The sequence below is a fragment of the Pezoporus flaviventris genome, unplaced genomic scaffold (genome assembly GCF_033815535.1).
Source record: "Pezoporus flaviventris isolate CSIRO_AGI_PZ_B2104156 unplaced genomic scaffold, CSIRO_AGI_Pfla_v1 ptg000457l, whole genome shotgun sequence".
NCBI classification, from domain to species: domain Eukaryota; kingdom Metazoa; phylum Chordata; class Aves; order Psittaciformes; family Psittacidae; genus Pezoporus; species Pezoporus flaviventris.
The window spans coordinates 225,353-244,035 of NW_026893004.1; the positions used below are offsets into that span (position 1 = coordinate 225,353).

At 48.4% G+C, this 18,683-nt stretch overlaps 1 protein-coding gene and 1 long non-coding RNA gene across 2 annotated transcripts in view; both read left to right on the forward strand.

Annotated features, from left to right (window-relative positions):
* Positions 1 to 18,683, forward strand: part of LOC133263767 (uncharacterized) — a 159,434-nt gene that overhangs the window by 86,135 nt on the left and 54,616 nt on the right. The window lies entirely within an intron of this gene.
* On the forward strand, positions 157 to 2,917 carry LOC133263771 (acrosin-like). The gene is made up of 5 exons (XM_061443648.1): positions 157 to 236; positions 479 to 679; positions 1,216 to 1,481; positions 1,873 to 2,018; positions 2,558 to 2,917. Exons 1-5 carry the CDS (start codon positions 157 to 159, stop codon positions 2,915 to 2,917), a joined length of 1,053 nt encoding a protein of 350 aa, XP_061299632.1.

Genomic DNA, 18,683 nt, shown 5'->3' on the forward strand with positions numbered 1-18,683 from the left:
AGCAGCTCCTTGGTAGCAGCTCCTCGGTTGCAGCTCTTTGGTAGCAGCTCCTTGGTAGCAGCTCCTTGGTAGCAGCTCCTTGGTAGCAGCTCCTCGGTTGCAGCTCCTTGGTTGCAGCTCCTCGGTGGCAGCTCCTTGGTGTCACCCTTAGCAGCAATGGCAGCAAAGGCTTTGCTCCGTGTCCTCATCCTGCTGGCATTGGCCTGGCTGGTGCATGGCTCCTGGGACAGCTGTGGGTGAGTAGCACCAGGCTCCGGGGCTCCCGGTATTCCATAGGGAGATACTGCTGCTCCCAACCATGGTCACACCAATGGGGTGGTGGGATTGGGGATCACCACTTCCTTGCCATCACCCCATGCAGTGGCACAGTGCAGCTATGGGGCACCCCATAGGGTCCCTTTTCCCTGCAGCACCCTATAGGGTGGGACAATGCTCGCCCTTCATCCCTAACCATCAAACGTTGGGCTTCTGCTTCCAGAGGGACCTGCGGTACCCGTCCCATGGCTGATTACTACGGGATGTCGCGCATCGTTGGAGGCGTGGATGCGCAGCAGGGCGCCTGGCCATGGATGGTCAGCATCCAGGTCCCCACAGCCAGCGGCTCTTCACACATCTGCGGGGGGTCCCTCATCACCCCGCAATGGGTCCTCACAGCTGCTCACTGCTTCGTTGGGCAAAAGTAAGGGGGAGAAGGGATTCCAGCCATAGGGAACAGCCAAGGAGCAGCTCCGATCCCGTCCCCTTCCCCATCCTGGATGCACTGGGAAGAGCTCTCAGGAGAAGCCTGCTTCCAACTTGACAGCCCTTGAGCCTGAGGCGCGCTGGGGCAGTTCTTTCCTTTGGGAAGCAGCAGGAATGTTGCTCCTTCCCACCCCTCTTCTCCATAGAATGGAATGGAATGGCATGGAATGAGATGGAATGGAAAGGGATGGAATGGAATGGACCATGGAATGGGTTGGGTTGGAAAGGAGCTTGGGGTCATCCACTTCCAAGCCCTTGCCATGGGCAGGGATGCCGTCCATACAGCAGCTTGCTCCAAGCTGGCCTTGAGCACTGCCAGGGGTGGAGCATCCAAACCTTCTCCAATCCATCCCATCCCAGTGCCCCAGCGCCCTCACAGAAAATTCCTTCCCTATCTCCACCCTACAATTCCCAGTCGGAACCCATCACCCTTTGTCCTCCGGCTCTAATCCCTGCTCTTCCACTCTCTCCCAGCTTCACCATGGATTGGTTCGTGATGGTCGGAGTCACGGACCTGGCTTGGGCCAATTCCGAGACCCAGAAGCGTGGGATCCGGCACGTTGTGGTCCATGAATATTACGCCGGCATCTCTGGTGGCTTTGACATCGCCTTGCTGGAGCTGGACCAGCCGGTGCAGTGCGGGTACCAAGTGCAGCTCGCTTGCCTGCCCGATGCGACGCTCAGGCAATCCCAGCTCTCCGAGTGCTTCGTCAGCGGATGGGGCGCGAGGGAAGCCAGAAGTGAGTGCCCGATGGCTCCATTGGCATTGGAATGCTGGGTCATGGGTTCATGGAATGGGATGGAAGGGAGGGTAAAGCTCATCCAGGTCTATTGGAGGTTGCTCCGACTGGGGATGGAGTATGCCAGCCTTCTCCATCCAGCCCATGCCAGTGTCCCACCGTTTCCTTCTCTCCAACCTGAGCATCCCTGCTTCAGTTGGAACCCATCACCCCTTGCCCCATCGCTGAAGGTCCCTCCATGTCCTCCTTACGTTGAGGATGCAGAGCAAAGGGGATGCAGCCCAGGCCATAGGGCGCTGTTGATGGCTTCCATTGAGCTTCTCATCCTTCAATACCCCCAAATCCATCCTTTGTCCCCCTAATCCTGACCCCCTTTGTTTCCCCACAGCAGGGGCATCGTCCCCATCAGCCCTGCAGGAGGCCAAGGTCCGCCTCATCGATGTCAAGCTCTGCAATAGCAGCCAATGGTACCGAGGTGCCCTCAAGAGCCACAACCTCTGTGCTGGGTACCCGCAGGGTGGCATCGACACCTGCCAGGTAGGGATGTGCCACTGGGGCTCCCTTCTCCTCTCCCATCTGCAGGGCCTTGCTCTGCATCCCCCTTTATCCCAGCTTCAGAAGAGCATCCAGCTCCTGGTCCATCATCCCTACGCAGGGACCATAGAGCTTGGAGCTTTAAGAGCATTGAGATTCAACCACTAAACCATGTCATGAGCATGGATTCATGGAATGGCTTAGGTTGGGAAGGAGCTTAAAGCATCCAGTTCTAAGCAAGGGGCAGGGACGCCTTCCATTAGACCAGATTGCCCCAAGCCCCATCCATCCTTCTCCATCCTATCCATGCCAGTGTCCCACCACCCTCATATGGAACAACTTCTCTTTATCTCCAACCCAAACTCCCCTGTTCCAGTTGGATGCCATCAGCCCTCATCCTATGGCTCCAATTCATGCTGAAGATCCCTCTCCACACCCAAATGATGAAGGAGAACCCTTCCATCCCCATAGGCTGACAGTGGTGGTCCCCTCCGGCATTGCCATGGCGACCCATCCCCATCCCCGCTCCTTCTCCTCCATAGGGTGACAGCGGCGGTCCCCTCATGTGCCGGGACAAGCGAGCCAACTTCTACTGGGTTGTGGGGCTGACGAGCTGGGGCCGCGGCTGCGCCAGGGCCAAGAGACCGGGGGTCTACACCTCGACGCAGCACTTCCATGAGTGGATCCTCTACCAGCTGAGGACATTCCGCTCCGCGGCCGCCTTCGCGATGCCCCCGACATGGAGCCACCAGCACGTCTCCCATACCCCCGTCCAGGAGACAATGCCTGCGCCCACGGCCTCGAGCATCAGTGGCTTCTGCTACTTCCCTGTTCGGGTGCTGTTGGAATTCATCACTCGGATGCAGGACTTGCTGCAGGCTCTAAGGGGGGAGAAGACTTGAGGAGTGCCATCGCTTGCAGGTGGCTTGACCTTCAGTAAAGTTGCCTTATTTTCCCATAGAGAGGATGCTTTGCATGCTCACCTCTTTTTCTGGTCCATGGGGAGGGATGGGGATGAGGGATGGAGGGCAGGGAACAGTGGGAAGCGGGAGCTGGGAATCATATAGCTGGAGGCTCGTGTGCTGTTCCTCATCCAAACTGGATTAACACAGACCTGCGGGGGGCAGAAAGGTTACGCAGTGCAGCAGCCTGACAGCAGCAGAGCACTGAGGGTGAATGTCTGCAAAAATAGGATCAAGCACTCAAAATAGATCAGGCACTCATTCATTGTCCATCAGTGACGCAGCAACATCTGCCTCTGTGCCACCTCTGGGGCCTGCTCAGCTCTTTCCCTGCTCTGATGGATGCACTTCAAGTGGGCTGACTCAGCTACCCCATTTGGAACTGAATGTGCGTGATTCTCTATCCAACTAATAGTTGATAGTAATGAGTAACTAATGAATGGCTGTGAAAAGCTTCCTTGCCCTGCTCCCGGGTGTCTCTGCTTTAATTCAGGATCCTCTCTGAAGTGTTTGTCTGCAAGTGCTTTCTCTCTCCTGTTTGCCTGTTGCCCATAGACTTTATGGGGGTTTTTACCAAGGCCATCTGTAACCTCCGGCTGCTGCAGCAGTGGATCGTTTGGCACTAAAGCTATCACTCTGAGCCCTGGAAGTTTGAGGGAAATGATGGCAAAAAAAAGCTTTCAGCATTTTCAACTATTTACCCTGCCTGCAGGAAATGTCCCCCATCCGATGAGCTTGGTTGATATTACAGGAGAGGGACTTGGACTAATTTAGAGCACATTTGCCCATGCAATGCTGGGCCATTAACAGATAATTGAGGTTGCTCAGAAACCAGACTCATTCTGGTTCTAATTCCCTCCTGCTACTGCACTGTCCCAGGGACTTATCCACCAGAGCAGATTCCAGACCTAATTCCCTCTTCTGTTCCAGGATTTGGTGTCTCCCACCTGAACCCAAACTGTCAGAAGTTGAAATTTAGGGACACATTTTGATTCCCTTGTTCCAGTCATCAGCATGAACCACTTGAGGTGCAATCTGTGCTCAGCTTCATGTCTGCAACATAGGTATTTCTATGACCAGTCTAAACCCTTCACAAGGCAAAAGGAACCGTATCTAGAATAAAAGAGAGTAGTTCTGTATCTCAGACTTGCCTTTTCCTTTAGGACAAACCTGTGACTGGTGGATGCTTACTTTATACTTACATACTATATTATATACTTGTTATATACTTTATATCATACTATATATATTATATACTTTATACTTATATACTATACTTATATATATATATAAGCCTGATTTTTGGAAGTGTTGCATTCTGAATGGCGAATGGAAAGGGCTTTAAATCCTTTATTCTAATAGATGGTGAAAAGGAGAAGGAGGTGGCAGAAATGCAGGTCCTGATGCCCCACATACAGGTGGTTGATGTGCTACATCTCTTCCCTTTTTGCCTTCTCATCTGGACTCATGGGTTGCCAGGAGAAAACCATGAGATTGCTCAGTTCTTTGGGGGTTTTTGAGTCCTTTTGTCTTCTTTTTAGTGATGTTCAGCTGTAACTAATCCATAAATACCCACTAATTGTAAGGGCAAACATACCATAAGGACAACAATAAAAGCATTATTCTTATCACTATGGCAGCATTATTCTTATCACTATGGCAGCATTATTTTAGAGTGGCCATTTCAGAATGACAGGACTAGAAAGGAGTCCCAAGAATCCACCATCTCATGGCCTGGCTTCTAATTAGAGCTCTTGCCAGCCTCCAGACAGGACCAAAAATCCCGATTCCTGCATTCTCGAGATGACTGAGGAGAGACTTGAGACAAACCACAAGCAGCCACTGGGTCAGCTCATTTGACCTTTGTTTAGATGAGCTCAACTACAGCCCAGTGCCGAGATGTTCTTTGACTTTAAAAGCCCCACGAGTCTCATTCCAGAGAGCTTTGCAAGGTACAGCCCCAGCTTCATGCTGGGTTTTTCCTGTCAGTTACCTGGGGAGTTACATCTGCAGCTTTGCAATCCATAGCAAGCTGAAATAGGGGAAAAATGTGCTTTAATTTGACAGGTCCATAGTGCTGCCCCACTGACTTGGTCACAAACAACAGCACCACAAATGGATTGGAACCCTTCCTATCCGCATGCCTGAAAGGAGTGGAATAATGAAGGAGCTCTCAAGGTGATGGAAATAGGATTTACCCATAGCTAAGAAAAGCTTTCACATGGGTTGAGATGCTCCTAAGGAGGAGTGAGGCAAAAAGGCCTCATCAAACCCCTCATTTTCACTCTGAGTTTAACTAAGATTCCCTAATGCATTGCTGCCCACACTATTGAAAGGAGTTGGTGGCCCTTTAGCATCAACCAGAGAAGCTGGTAGGGATAGATCTGTGCTCATTTAAATTAGCACTGGTGAAAAAGTCATTCTCATTCCTCACTCATTCCGGGTGCATTTTCCAAGCATATAGTCCTTTGGGATTGTACAGGGCTATACGCCTGGATACTTGACTGGTGAGCAGGGTGAGCACAGGTTTAAGCTGCCCAAAGCCCTGTGAAGGTCATTTAAGCAATTGGAAGACAGCAAGGGAATGAATAGCCTTGCATGAGGACATTAGGAAGGCTGAAGATCAGCTGTGATTTCAGAGCCTGTGAGGAAGCTGCACAAGAAGTTGATGGTTGAAGAAGAAGGTCTGTTTGGAGCTGCTTTGCTGGTTCTATATGGATCGAAGAGCTCGGCAATAGAGGAGCAATGTTAAGGTGCTGTAGGTCTCAGAAGAAAGCAGTGAGGATGGGATATAACCACAAGGCAACTGGAAGCACTGTTTGGGTACTTTTCTTGCCCTTTTTCTGGTTACCAGGATCATGAGTTCTGCACATCTCTCTTTGTCAAGGTGATGCAGTCCAAGACTTGAATCTGTCTGTGCTGAGCCTGCATGTGAAAACCAAACCTGTATTTTGCCTCTTGTTGACTACATTGTGCTGAACTACACAAAGATGCCAGAACTGACTGGACTGAGTCTTTAGCACTGCTGAAGTACTGATAACGTGTCTAGTGGCTGGGACATCCTGGATAGCAGTTTATCCCTGTGTTTAATTGGCCTCTCTTATGTTGCATGACTAAGAAGCAGGTTCTTTTTAGGTTTAACACTAAGCATGTATGTGACAGGAGTGCAGTGCAGCACTGAGTGATGGAAAGGCATGACCAAAGGCACCAGTTATGCGGCAGATGAGTGACACTTAGTTAGGGATGCATATGTATGTAGCTGTCATAGCTCAGCATGTAGGATGTGATTTTGCATTCTATGTCTTGTAGTGTAATGGGATTGGAGCCTCAAAGAGGCTAGGATGGAGGGGGTGACCAGAATAACCTAACAGGTCAGTGCTCCGGCCTGCATCCAAGAGGCTTTCAGAAAGAAGGAAGCTGCATATGAGACATATTCAGGCGAAAAGGCTGTGGGTTGAGTATCTGAATGCAATTCACTTATTAACTCTGCTTGTTTTCATAGTTAATGTTGTGTGTGATGGTAATCCTAGTAAGAACTAGCACCACTCCCAGCTTTTGGCTACTGTGGGGCTTCGGCATCCTCAGAGGAGAGGGAAGATGCTGAGGGAGTCCTCTAGGATTTTGAGTCCTGGCCTGCAAAAATGCAGGGTTGCTGCTTTTACTGGGATAACATCCTGTTAAAAAGGAAAGAATGGAGGTCTTGAACACAGGTAACTGAAAGATGAACATTTAGTCTGGCCTCAGGTATAAAATAGAACATGGGATATAACGCTGTATGAGTACAATACCCATTTGTAATGGAACTTGACAAGTCGCAGCAGAGAAAAGGGTGCAATTACAACTACAGATGTACTACCAGCAACTGTGTGTGGGGTTTGGGAGGAGTCTGCTCTCTCTTCCAATCTAGATCAACTACAACGTAGATAATCATCAGTAACGTGAACACCAAGGGGTGAATTTTCTGCATTCCTAGAGGGAAGGTCTCGAAGGAAAACCCTGGCACAGTGGGGAGCCAGGTGCAGAACAAGATGGTGTGAAGCTTTCCTAAAACACATCACGAAACAGGGGTGGGCTGCCCCTAAAAGTGTCCATTCTCAGTGAGAACCAGCAGGAGACCTTGACCACCTGTAGGTACTGCAGATCTCAGGGCCCTTGGGACTGTCACAAAGCAAAGCGCAGCATCCTGGCTGCGTTCCACTGGGGGTAATTGATTTTGCCTCCCCGAACCTCCACTCGATGGGTCTAATTGAATGGTGTTTTTAAAACAGTGAATCTAATCAACCTCGGGACAAAACACTTCTTCTTGTCTCCCTCTTCACAAACAAGTGTTTTGTTTGCATTTTGCCTCTGTAATTAAAGGGCCAGCTGCCAATAGGGAAACAAACTATAGACATTAATAATCATTTCCCCTGTAAATACACTGTACAGTATTGCTGGCGTGGAAGTGCAGCCCTCATTCCAAGTGGGAGATGGCTGGGAGACACAAAATGATGTGTATACAGAAGTGCATTTGTGCGGGGGAAAAGGGAGAATGGCAAAGGGAGGGAGCTTTGTATGTGTGACTTAGAGGATGCCCACGCTGGATGTAAACCCAAGCTTGATAAGGGCTGCCTTAGGCTGCTAATAGTGTTCTGAGAAGCACATTCCTCTTCTGGGAAGAGGCAGGAGCAGCCAGCCTATGCATGGAAGCAGCATCACCCTTAACCCTGAATTCATCCTAGTCCACAGAGCTCTGATCAAAACACCTTTTTGTTGTAGTTTAGGTGGTCTGGGGGGTGGTGTGTACCTCTCATGGGATAGGTACTCTGATACACCTGGGAAAGGCTGTAGCTGGGTTGGTATGGTCTTTGTATTATAGTACTCTGTGCTCTAGCATGTTTATGTGGGACAGAGGCTGTGAACATTGGGGCTGTTCAGCCTGGAGAAGAGAAGCTGTGTGGAGACCTCATAGCAGCTTCCAGTGTCTGAAGGGGGCTACAAGGATGCTGGAGAGGGACTCTTCATCAGGGACTGCAGTGATAGGACAAGGGGTGATGGGCTCTAACTGAAACACTGCTTTCCCCCTAAATTCCTGTACTGCTTTTGGACCTCTCAAGCCATGATGCTCTTCTCCTTTAGGCTTTCAATGGGTGCATGCCAATCTCAGCCTCAGTAAAAGGCTTTCTGTTCAGATGGTTGTTACAGCAGAGCGGCAAATCCATCACCTAGAAAATAGTTTGCTGGTGAACACTTCTGTCTAAGCATTCTGGGAAGTCATTTGCCTTTTCTTTATGAGGAAGGAAGGCCTGAAGGCATGCAGATGGGGAAATATACACTGTTTACTGCAAATAACTTGAGAAAGGCGCTTCTACCAGATTGTGCATCTTCTCCTAGTGGATAGGAAAGACCCAGCACATTGAATTATTGATTTAGATGAGAAGAAATACTGAAAAGGGCACCTAAGCATATGTTTTGGAAGCTTCTGGCATCACTGGGAAGGCATCACAAACGATACCCTTCAAAGTATAGCAGTATAATGTATCAAACGCCTCCGGAAAGAAACACAACTTATACTCTTATTCTGAATACATATGCCCTTGCAATTCATCCTGGTTTTAAAGTGCCTGAGGGGGGAAATGAGCCTGGCAGCTCCTCCCTGTGTGGAATGTCGAAGCATAATGCATTGGATTATCAAATCAAAATGGTACTGGCACCCCTTCTAATCCTGTGCTCTAAAAGCTTCAAACCTGAACTGTGTGCACCTTGGATCTTGTGCAAGCCTTGTTCCTTAACTTGCTAGTACTAGAAAGGCTGGGTGGAAGAGGGGACTGAATCTCCTACCAGGTACTCTGAAGAAAGCCAAGACTTCTGGAGAAGACAACTTCTATTGCCATTTGCTAAAAGGCCTTGTAATACCTTATTTATTGCCAGCTTACAGAGTGGGGTCCCATCCACGACTTGAACTCCCAAAGGTCATGGAAACGTGTCAGTTAACAATGAAGGAACAGAATCTGTGCATTAAATATCAAGAACATCGTGTTGAAATGTTACCAAGGAGTTTTTCTTTGGTTGCTGAGCACGTTCATCTCTTTCCTCAGTCCTAGCATCACCATGTAATGAAACCAGTGCATCTGGTAAGATTTATTTCTCAGAAGCAAGGATATTCCTGGCTGTCATTAAAAAGGAGGCTCTTGGGTTCAATATCTTGGTCACTTGTTCTTGTGTTTCTTCCTTTAAAATTCCATGTTCAATGGAAGATGTTTGATTCTTCTGTGGCTTCATCAGCTACATTCCTCATCCAACATAACATTGTGAAGGACAACGAAACCCTTGACTGCTCTCCCTTACCCTGCTTCTCTCCTGCAGTGTTGTACCTACATAACAAATAAGATTGGTTTCCCATTAAGTGCCAATTAAGTGACAATTAAGTGCCAATTTTCCAATTAAGTGCCACACTTAATTACAGGTTTTCTCCATGCAAAGCCTCCAGATATTGGGCAGAGAAATCCTCTGGGATTAGACAAATTTAAGGAAGTCTCTTTGCATCCCATGGAATCAATCTGCATTAGTAAGCACCTCTCACAGTTTGGCAGGTTACCGTTGGGGTGGACACTTCACTACACACCAAACTAGTTGCAAGGCATTCCTGTCATAAAATTGGAATGGGGAAGTGTTTTGTTTTAAAGCCATCTTGTACAGATTGCCTTCTTTTTATTGGAATTCTCTTGAATCTTGAAGCCACTGCATTCTTGTACTAAACGCTTGTAATAATAAGGGTAACTGGAACAGTCTTCTCTTAAATTCTGAGTGGTATATGGCTTCACCGGGTTTCTTGTTTGCTTTTGAAATGACCAAATCTGTAGCTTTTATGTAATAAAACTACAGGGATCATGAGCCATGCTGACATAAAATGCAGTAATAATAGTATAATGTCTCCATATATAAACCACTATCTAAGGCCTCGTCAGCATCTAAAAAGCCAAGGAATTGTCTGGAGTCATTTCCTTGCGTCTTCCCCTTGTTATTTTTAAGACCACAGTGAATTTCATTTGACTGCCATAAAATAAATGGATGCACCCCATCCCTATCAACTGTTTCTCTTTTCCCTTTTTCTTTTAAAGGAAGATGTGGAATAGAAACTTCCAAAGAGGAAGAGCTTTCCACGTGAACCCAAACCAAAACCCCATCACAAACCAAGACACCTTCTCTACACGCTTCACAAACCAGGAGCAAAAGTTCTGCGTGTTAAGACTGATGTCCCAAGAAGCACCTTCGATGAGATAAGGTTCTTCCATTGCTTAACACACCGCCACCTCTTTTCTTGTGCTGGTTCCTGCCCTCAGGAACTCCCTCTAAATGGGATCATGTCCCTTTATGCTGTCAACTAGCTCCGAGGACAGGATTTGGGGAAGGTTTGGGAAATGTGAATCACTTCCCTAAGACGGGGCCAAGCCAGGAATAGAAATGAACAAGGCGAGGCAGGGACCCAAAGTACAAAGAGTTTCACCAATACATCATCTGCCTTTTAGACTGAAGAAACAAAGCTGGCAGAGCTATTATCTCCCCGCGTACAGGATTAGCACTTTACCCAATCCACGTGAGGTTAAGGTGTTTGTATCCTACACCTACCTGTATCCTTTCTGGAGGTTAATTCTCTGGTTGTTATCTGATGGTGGGGGTTTTTAATTGGTATTTGTAAGTGCTGGATTACAAGGAGTAAGTTGAAAATGATACAGCTCCCTTGGGAGCTTCAACAGCCATGGTCTACCCAAGTGGTCTACAAGCACTGTAGAATGCAGCTTTAAATAATTCAAAAACCCCAAACCAGCTCGTGCTGCAATTACCTTGGTTGGACTTGGTGATCCTAAAGGTCTTTTCCACCCTAACTGATTCTATGATTCTACCTTTAATCTCTCGATAAAGATAGGGTCCATATTGTACAAATGCTCCTATAATCTGAACTCACAGTGGTATATCATCACTGGTAATCTTTCTTCAGCATGGAACTAGAAATGGCACAGCAGGAATAGTGCTTAAAGAAAAAAGAAACCCCTGGTGACATAAGTGAGGCTGAAATCAAAGGATGATCAATCTGACACTTCTCTAGCTGGGAGTCGCCTTCTTGAATGCTGGAATTTGACCTGCCCATACTGCACTCCCTATCTGAATTCTTCCCCTTAATGTTGTTGGGGGTTTTCTTTGGCATTCAAACATTTCTCTTACCTATCGGTCTTACACATGCAGTTTATGATCCCTGCAAAATCTGATGTTTGCCTGATACTCCCTATTGCTGTAGATGGGCTCGTTAAATCTTTCAGCACTTAATAGCAAAGATCTTGTTTTAATCTCAGCCAAGCACCAGAAAATGATGGGTTTGGTTTTGATAATCTGCTTATTACATACCAGTACTGCGGTGAGCAAGCTAATGAGGAAATCTGAAGACTCCTTCTTGCTCAACCCCACTAGTACAGGGGAATCAGTTGAGAGGTGAATGTGGCAGAAGCTTCTCTCCAGTGTTTGATATCTCATGGGTCTCTCTCACCTGATTTTGTTTTAGCTTTGACCCATTTTTTCAGCCGTTCCTGATGAACAAACTTGAGGCTTCTCACACAGCCACATGGCTCTAGCAGTGCATTTGTGGGAGCACCTCCAGCAATCTGACAGATATGACACTGATCTCTTTCTCTTCTGAGTCTTCTGCCAGGAGACTATGAAGACAACAGAGGAAATCAAACACTGCTCTTGGCAAAGGCTGCGGTTGAATAATGGACAGTATCTTAGCATTGATGTTCTAGGATTTGGAGAGCCTTTTATTAAGGCTCTTTATCACATGATGGTGACCTGGAAGAATAATATCCAACAGTTTAGAGTTAATATGTTCCTTAAAGCTGATAAATGTTCATAGGAAAAGCCTTATAGTCTCTAAATCCCTTTTATGTGTTTGTGTAACCCAACGGTGAATCACACAGCTACTTCTCTTCTTGGAGAAGAATGAGTGTTTGAATACTGCCTACCAAAGATGAGAGAAGGGATCTGCTGAATACCCTCCCCTCCCAGCAGTGCTGGCATTGTCTGAGTTTGGAATCTTCATCCTGAGTGGCTTTCCTTCTAGAAACCTCTCTAGATCCATGGTGACACAGGGCAAGGGCATTTCTTGGTGAAGAGTGATTGTTTAACTGAACAGGAAACCAAAGAAGTGCTGCAAAACCTTTTAATGGCTTTATAGTCATGAGTGATGGATGAAAACGTGCAAAGAGTATTTAATGATGTGAGCTAGTGCTTTTTGCATGGAATCTGATGAGCAGATCGGGTTCCTACTTAATAAATAGAATACTAACCATCAAAAGCATTGAACTTTGGATCAGACTCTAGGTTAACTCATACTGTAAAAGTGCGAAAATGAAAAAGCAGTTTGTGACTTCACCATTTCACACATCGAAAGCTTAACCGCACAGAGTTACATCTCCATCCTTGCTTTGCCTGCTAATCCCCGTGGATGCTGCATATGTAACACCTCAGAAAACCACTCTTTTGCTTAACATGACCAGCAGGAGGTTGTTTCAGGTTTATTTTGTTGGGCTTCCCCCCCTTCCCATCCCCTTCTAGGCATGGTTTGGTTTGACCCTCCCTAGCCCCATAAGTGACCCATAGAAACCCCCAAGTGCTCCTTGTGCCCCATAAGTGCTCACGTGGGACCTCCACCACCTCTGGCACCTCAGGCACTTCCTCTTCTATGGGGCACAACCCAGGGTCGCTATGGGGCTGGGGAAGGTCAAGGCCTCTCTCCTGCCCTCCCAGCTCCATAAGTGACCCCTGACCCATACCTGGGGTCCCAGTTCAGCCTTAGCCTCTCTCAGCAGCTCCAGCTCCCTCAGGGTCACCTCAGGCAGCTCCTCCTCCTGTGCCCCACAGCACTATGGGGCTGCACCACAGAGCCCCCTAACCCTCTATGGGGCAGCTCCATAGCAAGCCCTAACCTCCTATAGGGCAGCCCTATTACCCCTATTGGGCAACCCAATAGCAGCCCCAAAACCTCTATGGGGCAGCCCGACAGCACCCCCGAACCCTCTATGGGGCAGCCCCATAGCACCCCATAGGGCTCTAGTAACGTAAAGGGACATCAGGTCAACCAACATTGGAGTCCATAGAGCCCCATAACCCCCCATCCGACTCCTATGGGGCAGCCCCATAAGTGCCACTATGGGGCAGATCCACCTAGATGCTGGGCAGCACCAGGGTCTCGGGCTCAGGCTCTCTCAGGGTGATGGCCTCAGGGGACAGGTCGGGGGGAGCCTGCAGTGGGGCAGCACTTGGTGGTCAGCCCCACAGACCCGCCCAGACATCCCATAGTGCCCCACAGACACCCCATAGACCCCCAGTAGAGCCCCACAGTTCCCCATACAAACCCCATAGACACCCCATAGCCCCCATACAGCCCATGGACACCCTATAGCCACCCCACAGACACCCATGCATCCCCCATAGCCCCCCCACTTATGCGGCAGAACTCACCTGGTGGTGGCGGCGGGATCTCCTCCAGCAACATCTATAGGGAATATAGGGTGGGCATTAAAGCAGGCACTATGGGGTGGGATATGTAGAGCAGGGATTGATGGGGTAAGATCTATAGGGTGGGACCTATGGGGCAGTACTTGTGGCAGCGCCATGGGGCAGGCTCTATGGGGCAGGATCTACGCAACAGTACCTGTGGCAGCACTATGGGGCAGGCTTTATGTGGCAGTACCTGGGACAGGATCTATGGGTCAGGCTCTATGCAGCAGTAGCTGGGGCAGCGCTATGGGGCAAGCTCTATGGGGCAGTACCTAGGGCAGTGCTAGGCAGCAGGCTCTATGGGGCAGTACCTGGGGCAGTGCTATTAGGGATGCTCTATGGGGCAGTACCTGGGGCAGCGCTATGGCACAGGCTCTATGGGCAGTGCTATGGGGCTCAGCAGCTCCATCCCCATAACCCCAAAGAAGAGGTCCGGGGCCAGTTGCAGCTTCAGCATCTGGGCCTGGGCATCCACCAGCACCTGTGGGCTGCACACAGGGGGCTATGGGGTGGTTATGAGGCACTCTGTGGGCTCTATGGGGTCTCAATAGGGGTCCATGGGTTGCTACAGGTATCTACGGGGTCTCTATGGGGCAGGTCTCTATGGGGAATCTATGAGGGTCCTATGGGGTCTCTATGCAGTCTCTAAGGGGCTCTATGGGGTCTCTAAGGGTCTCGGTGGGGTCTCTAAGGGTCTCTATGGGTCTATGGGGCACTATGGGGTCTCTGTGGGGCTCTATGGAGTCTCTATGGGGGCTCTATGGGGCTCTCTGGGATGCCTATAGGTCTCTATGGGGGCTCTAAGGGTCTCTATGGAGTCTCTATGGGGCTCTATAGGTCTCTATGGGGCTCTAGAGGTCTCTATGGCCTATAATGCCCATAGCCAACCTACAGAGCCCCATAACCCTCCATAGCCACCCTATAGAGCCCCATAACCCCTCCATAGCTACCCTATAGAGCCCCATAACCCTCCACAGCCACCCTATAGAGCCCCATCAGTCCCCAGATATCACCCCAAATCCTGCTGACCCCCACTGAGCACTACAGTGCCCCATAACCCCCCAGACAACCTGCATTTCCCCACATTAACCCCTAATTAGCTCATATTAACCCCCAGTTACCCCACATTAACCAGTAAATACCCCATACTAACACCTAATTCCTCATATTAATTCCTTTTTACCCTGTTAACCCACATTAAACCCTAATTACCCATTAACGACCCCCATTTACTGCCCTTATGAACTCTTTCAATAAACCCCCAGTGACCCCCCCTTCACCCCCACATTATCCCATCAATTACCCCTATTTAGCCCCTAATAACCCCTTAATTAGTGCTAACGAGGCCCCGTTACAGGCCATGGATGCACACAGCAGGCGTAGACCCGCGCCAGCAGCGCCACCAGGTACAGCGAGCACCGAGGGGGCCGGGCTCCGGCCGGCGGGGGCGGGGCCTTCCACCCACCTCTGCCACTCATGAACGCCGACACCGCCGGGCTGCAACAATGACAGCCAATGGGGGTGCACCGTAGCCACGCCCCCCCATTGAGGCCACACACCCCCAAAGTTACCAAAGCAGCGGCACATCCCCGCTGAGATACTCCCGCGGGAGCTGCACGTGGCCTCCAGCCTATCAGAGGGCGGCAGCGGTGTGAGAGGCGCGATCTGATTGGTCCGCGGGTGAAGCCCCCCCCCCCACGTTGCCGTGGTTACCAGATGGTGCCGAAGCAGCCTGTGTGTTGCAGGAGCACAGCCAGGTAGTAAGACATGGCGGCGGTGGGCGGGGCTTGCACAGGGGGCGGGGCCAAGGAAAGGAGGGGCACGGGTTTGGGGTTCAGGGGGTTAAAATGCGATTGAATGGGTTAACAGGAGATTAAAACAGGTGGAAAAGGATAAAAACTGTTTAAAATTAATTAAAACTGGATTTAAAAGAATTAAAAGTGGATTTAAAACAATTAAAATTACTTAAAACTGGATTAAAACAAATTAAAAAGCATATTAAAACCGATTAAAATGAATTAAAACTGGATTAAAAGGAATTAAAAGTGGATTAAGTGGTTTATAGCAAATTAAAAGTGGATTAAAACTGATTAAAATGGGTAATAGAGAATTAAACGTGGATTAAAACCGATTAGAATTAATGTGAATTAAAACCAATTAAAAGCTATTTAAAACCAATTAAAAGTAAAAATAAAATGAAAAGTTAATTAAAATGAATTAAAAATGCTAAAACCGATTTAAAAGTCTTAAAATGAATAAAAATATAGTGAATAAAACCAAATTAAAAATAAAATGTATAAAAAGGGAATTAAAAGTGAGTTACAGTTGATAAAATTATTAAAAAAAAGATAAATATAAATAAATTGGAATAAACCGGAATAAAACTCGAATGAAAATGAGTACGAATAAAAAGGGACAAAGTCCAACTTGAAGAAAAATGAATTAAAAACAGACTGGAATGGATTAAAAGTCAATGTAAACGGATTAGGGGTGGATTAAAATCAAATTTCCTTGAATAAATATGAATAAATAACAACTTAAAGCCAAAAAAATGGAATTAAACTGAGTGAAAAATGAATAGACGTGATTAAAAGTGTATCAATATTAATAAGTACACATTAAAGGGACTAAAACGCCACTAAAAGTGAATGTGACTAAAAACTGAATTAAAACCCGGTTAAAAGTGAGTTAAAACTGATTTAAGTGAATAAATAGCAGATAAAAGCCGTTAAAAAGAGATTAAAAGAGAATAAATCCGAATCAAAGTCATTAAATCCGGCATAAACTGAATAAAAGCAAATCAAAAGCGATCCAAAGTTAGTAAAGAAGTGAAGAAAGCCGAATAAATGGGACAAAAGGGGATTAAATGAGGGGGGAAGAATGTAAAATGAGTAAAAGTCGATATAAAAGGAATTAAACTCGATAAAGAGTGAATAAAAATGACAAAATCTACATAAAGTGACTTAAACTTGATGTAAAGTTGATAAAAGCCGTCAGAAAGCAACTTAAACCCAATATAACATGAATTCAACTCTCCACAACGCGAATTAAAGCCCATCCAACATAAATTAAACCCCTGTCGTGGTTTAAACCCAGTCAGGTAACTTGTTTACTCACTCCCAGTGAGTGGTGCCGAGCTGACAACAATCGAGGTCCATGTCCCCTCCCCCACCGGGGTTCTCCGCTTCCCCACTCCCAGAGGAACGGGGAGGAGGATCGAAAAAGTGCAACTCCCACGGGTTGAGAAAAGAACAGTCCAGCAACCAATGTACACAAATCACCACCGCTACTATCAACTACAACAATGATAAGGGAAAATAACAAGGGAAGAGAACACGATACCACCGGCCAAGAAAACGAGTTCCACCCGGAAACCCGTGTCCTTCCGGGTAACTCCCAGTTACCCCCCACCCTGGGCATGACGTGCTGTGGTATGGAATACCTCCCTGGCTAGCCCGGGTCAGGCGCCCCGTCTCTGCTTCCTCCCGGCTTCCCCTCCTCCCTGGCAGAGTATGAGCCTCACAGAGTCCTTGGTCAGGGTAAACATCACTTAGCAACAACTGAAAACATCGACTTCACCAACACTGTTCTCAGGCTGGAAGTCAAAACACAGCACTGTACCAGCTACCACAAAGGAAAAAAAAAAACATGACTGCTACTGCTGAACCCAGGACAACCCCACAGATCATCAATTCAACGCGATATAACGAGACTTAAACGCATTTAAACGGGGACAAAACACCCCAAACCCTTCAAAACCCTTCAGAGAGGTTAAAAGAAGTCAGAATTGGGTTTAAAAGGGTGAATTTAGGGTTAAAAAAGGGGTTGAAGCGCTCGGTCCCCCCCTTACCGCCTGTGGCACCCTGACGCTGCCCTCACTGCACTGCGCAGGGCCGCGCTGCGCCGCCCCCTTTTATCAACTCGGTAGCACCGCCCCCCCCGTCAATCAGACCGCTGCGAGGGTGGGCCTTAGGGAGGGACAGCCAATAGGAGCTGGAGTAGCGGCAGCGGGCAGCCAATGGGGTGTGCTCCCGCTTGAAAGGCGGGGAAGGAGCGAAGATGGCGGCGTGAGGAGGGAGAAGGGGAAGGAGACAAGATGGTGGTGTGAGGAAGGAGAAAGGGAAGGAGACAAGATGGCGGCGTGAGGAGAAGGAGACAAGATGGCGGCGTGACGGAGCTGAGAAGGAGCTCGTTAGGATTAAAGCCTGAAATCCTGGGAATGAAAGTTTTTGTGGAGGTTTCCTTCTGTTCCCGCTAGCATGAAAACCTCCGTCATCTCTGAAGCCACATTTCAAGTAGTTGTAGGCAGCTGGCGCAGTGTCAGTTCAGCAGTGAATATCCCTCAGCAAGGTCCTCTAAGGGAGGGCTCCAGAGGAATGGGAGGTCTCAAGTCCACCTGTCAGGAACAGGATCAGAGCTCGTGGTTCAAGGCTTGGTCCAGGCCGAGTTGGCAATCCCCAAGGCCAGAGACTGCACAGCCTCTCTGGGGGACCTGACGCAGCGCTTGCCTGAGCACACGGGAACAAGGTTTCCTTAAGTCCTGAACCTCTCCTCTGTCACTATCCCCCATTGCCTTTTGTCCTCCCACCAGGCACCATGGTGAGGAGCCTGGCTCTGTATTCTCCATGTCCTCCTTGCCGGTACAGGCAGCCAGTCCCCAACAGCCTTTCCTTCCCAAGATCTCAGGTGCCCATCAGCCTTCCCTTCACCGGACTGGACAAGCCCAGCTCCCCCAGCCTCTCCCCACAGGCAATGGTAGTTTGGTTTTGGTTGTCTGGACTTCAGTATTTGGTGGAGGTCAGGGTCATGGGTACCACTGCCTCCAAGGGGGGAGATCCTGGAAAGGTCCCCACTGGGTTGCATTTTGCAGCAATCTGGGTGGAGGTCAGGACCACTGCCTCCACAGGGGGGTTGAAGAAATCCCCACTGGGCTGCATTTCACAACACTGGAAACAAATCGGTGAAGCCCTGGGGGGGTCGGTCACTCGGGAGGCTTTGGAACAAAGCGGTGGACCCCTGAGGGGTTCGGTTACTCAGGAGACTCTGCTAAAATACTGCCATCACTGCTGGATGTTATTCTTGAGACAAGAAGGAAGGTGGGATGAAGTAGTTTATGCAGAAATGTTTTTCATTTTGAGATATCATCTGGAACGGCAAAAGGATTGCAGTTTTAATT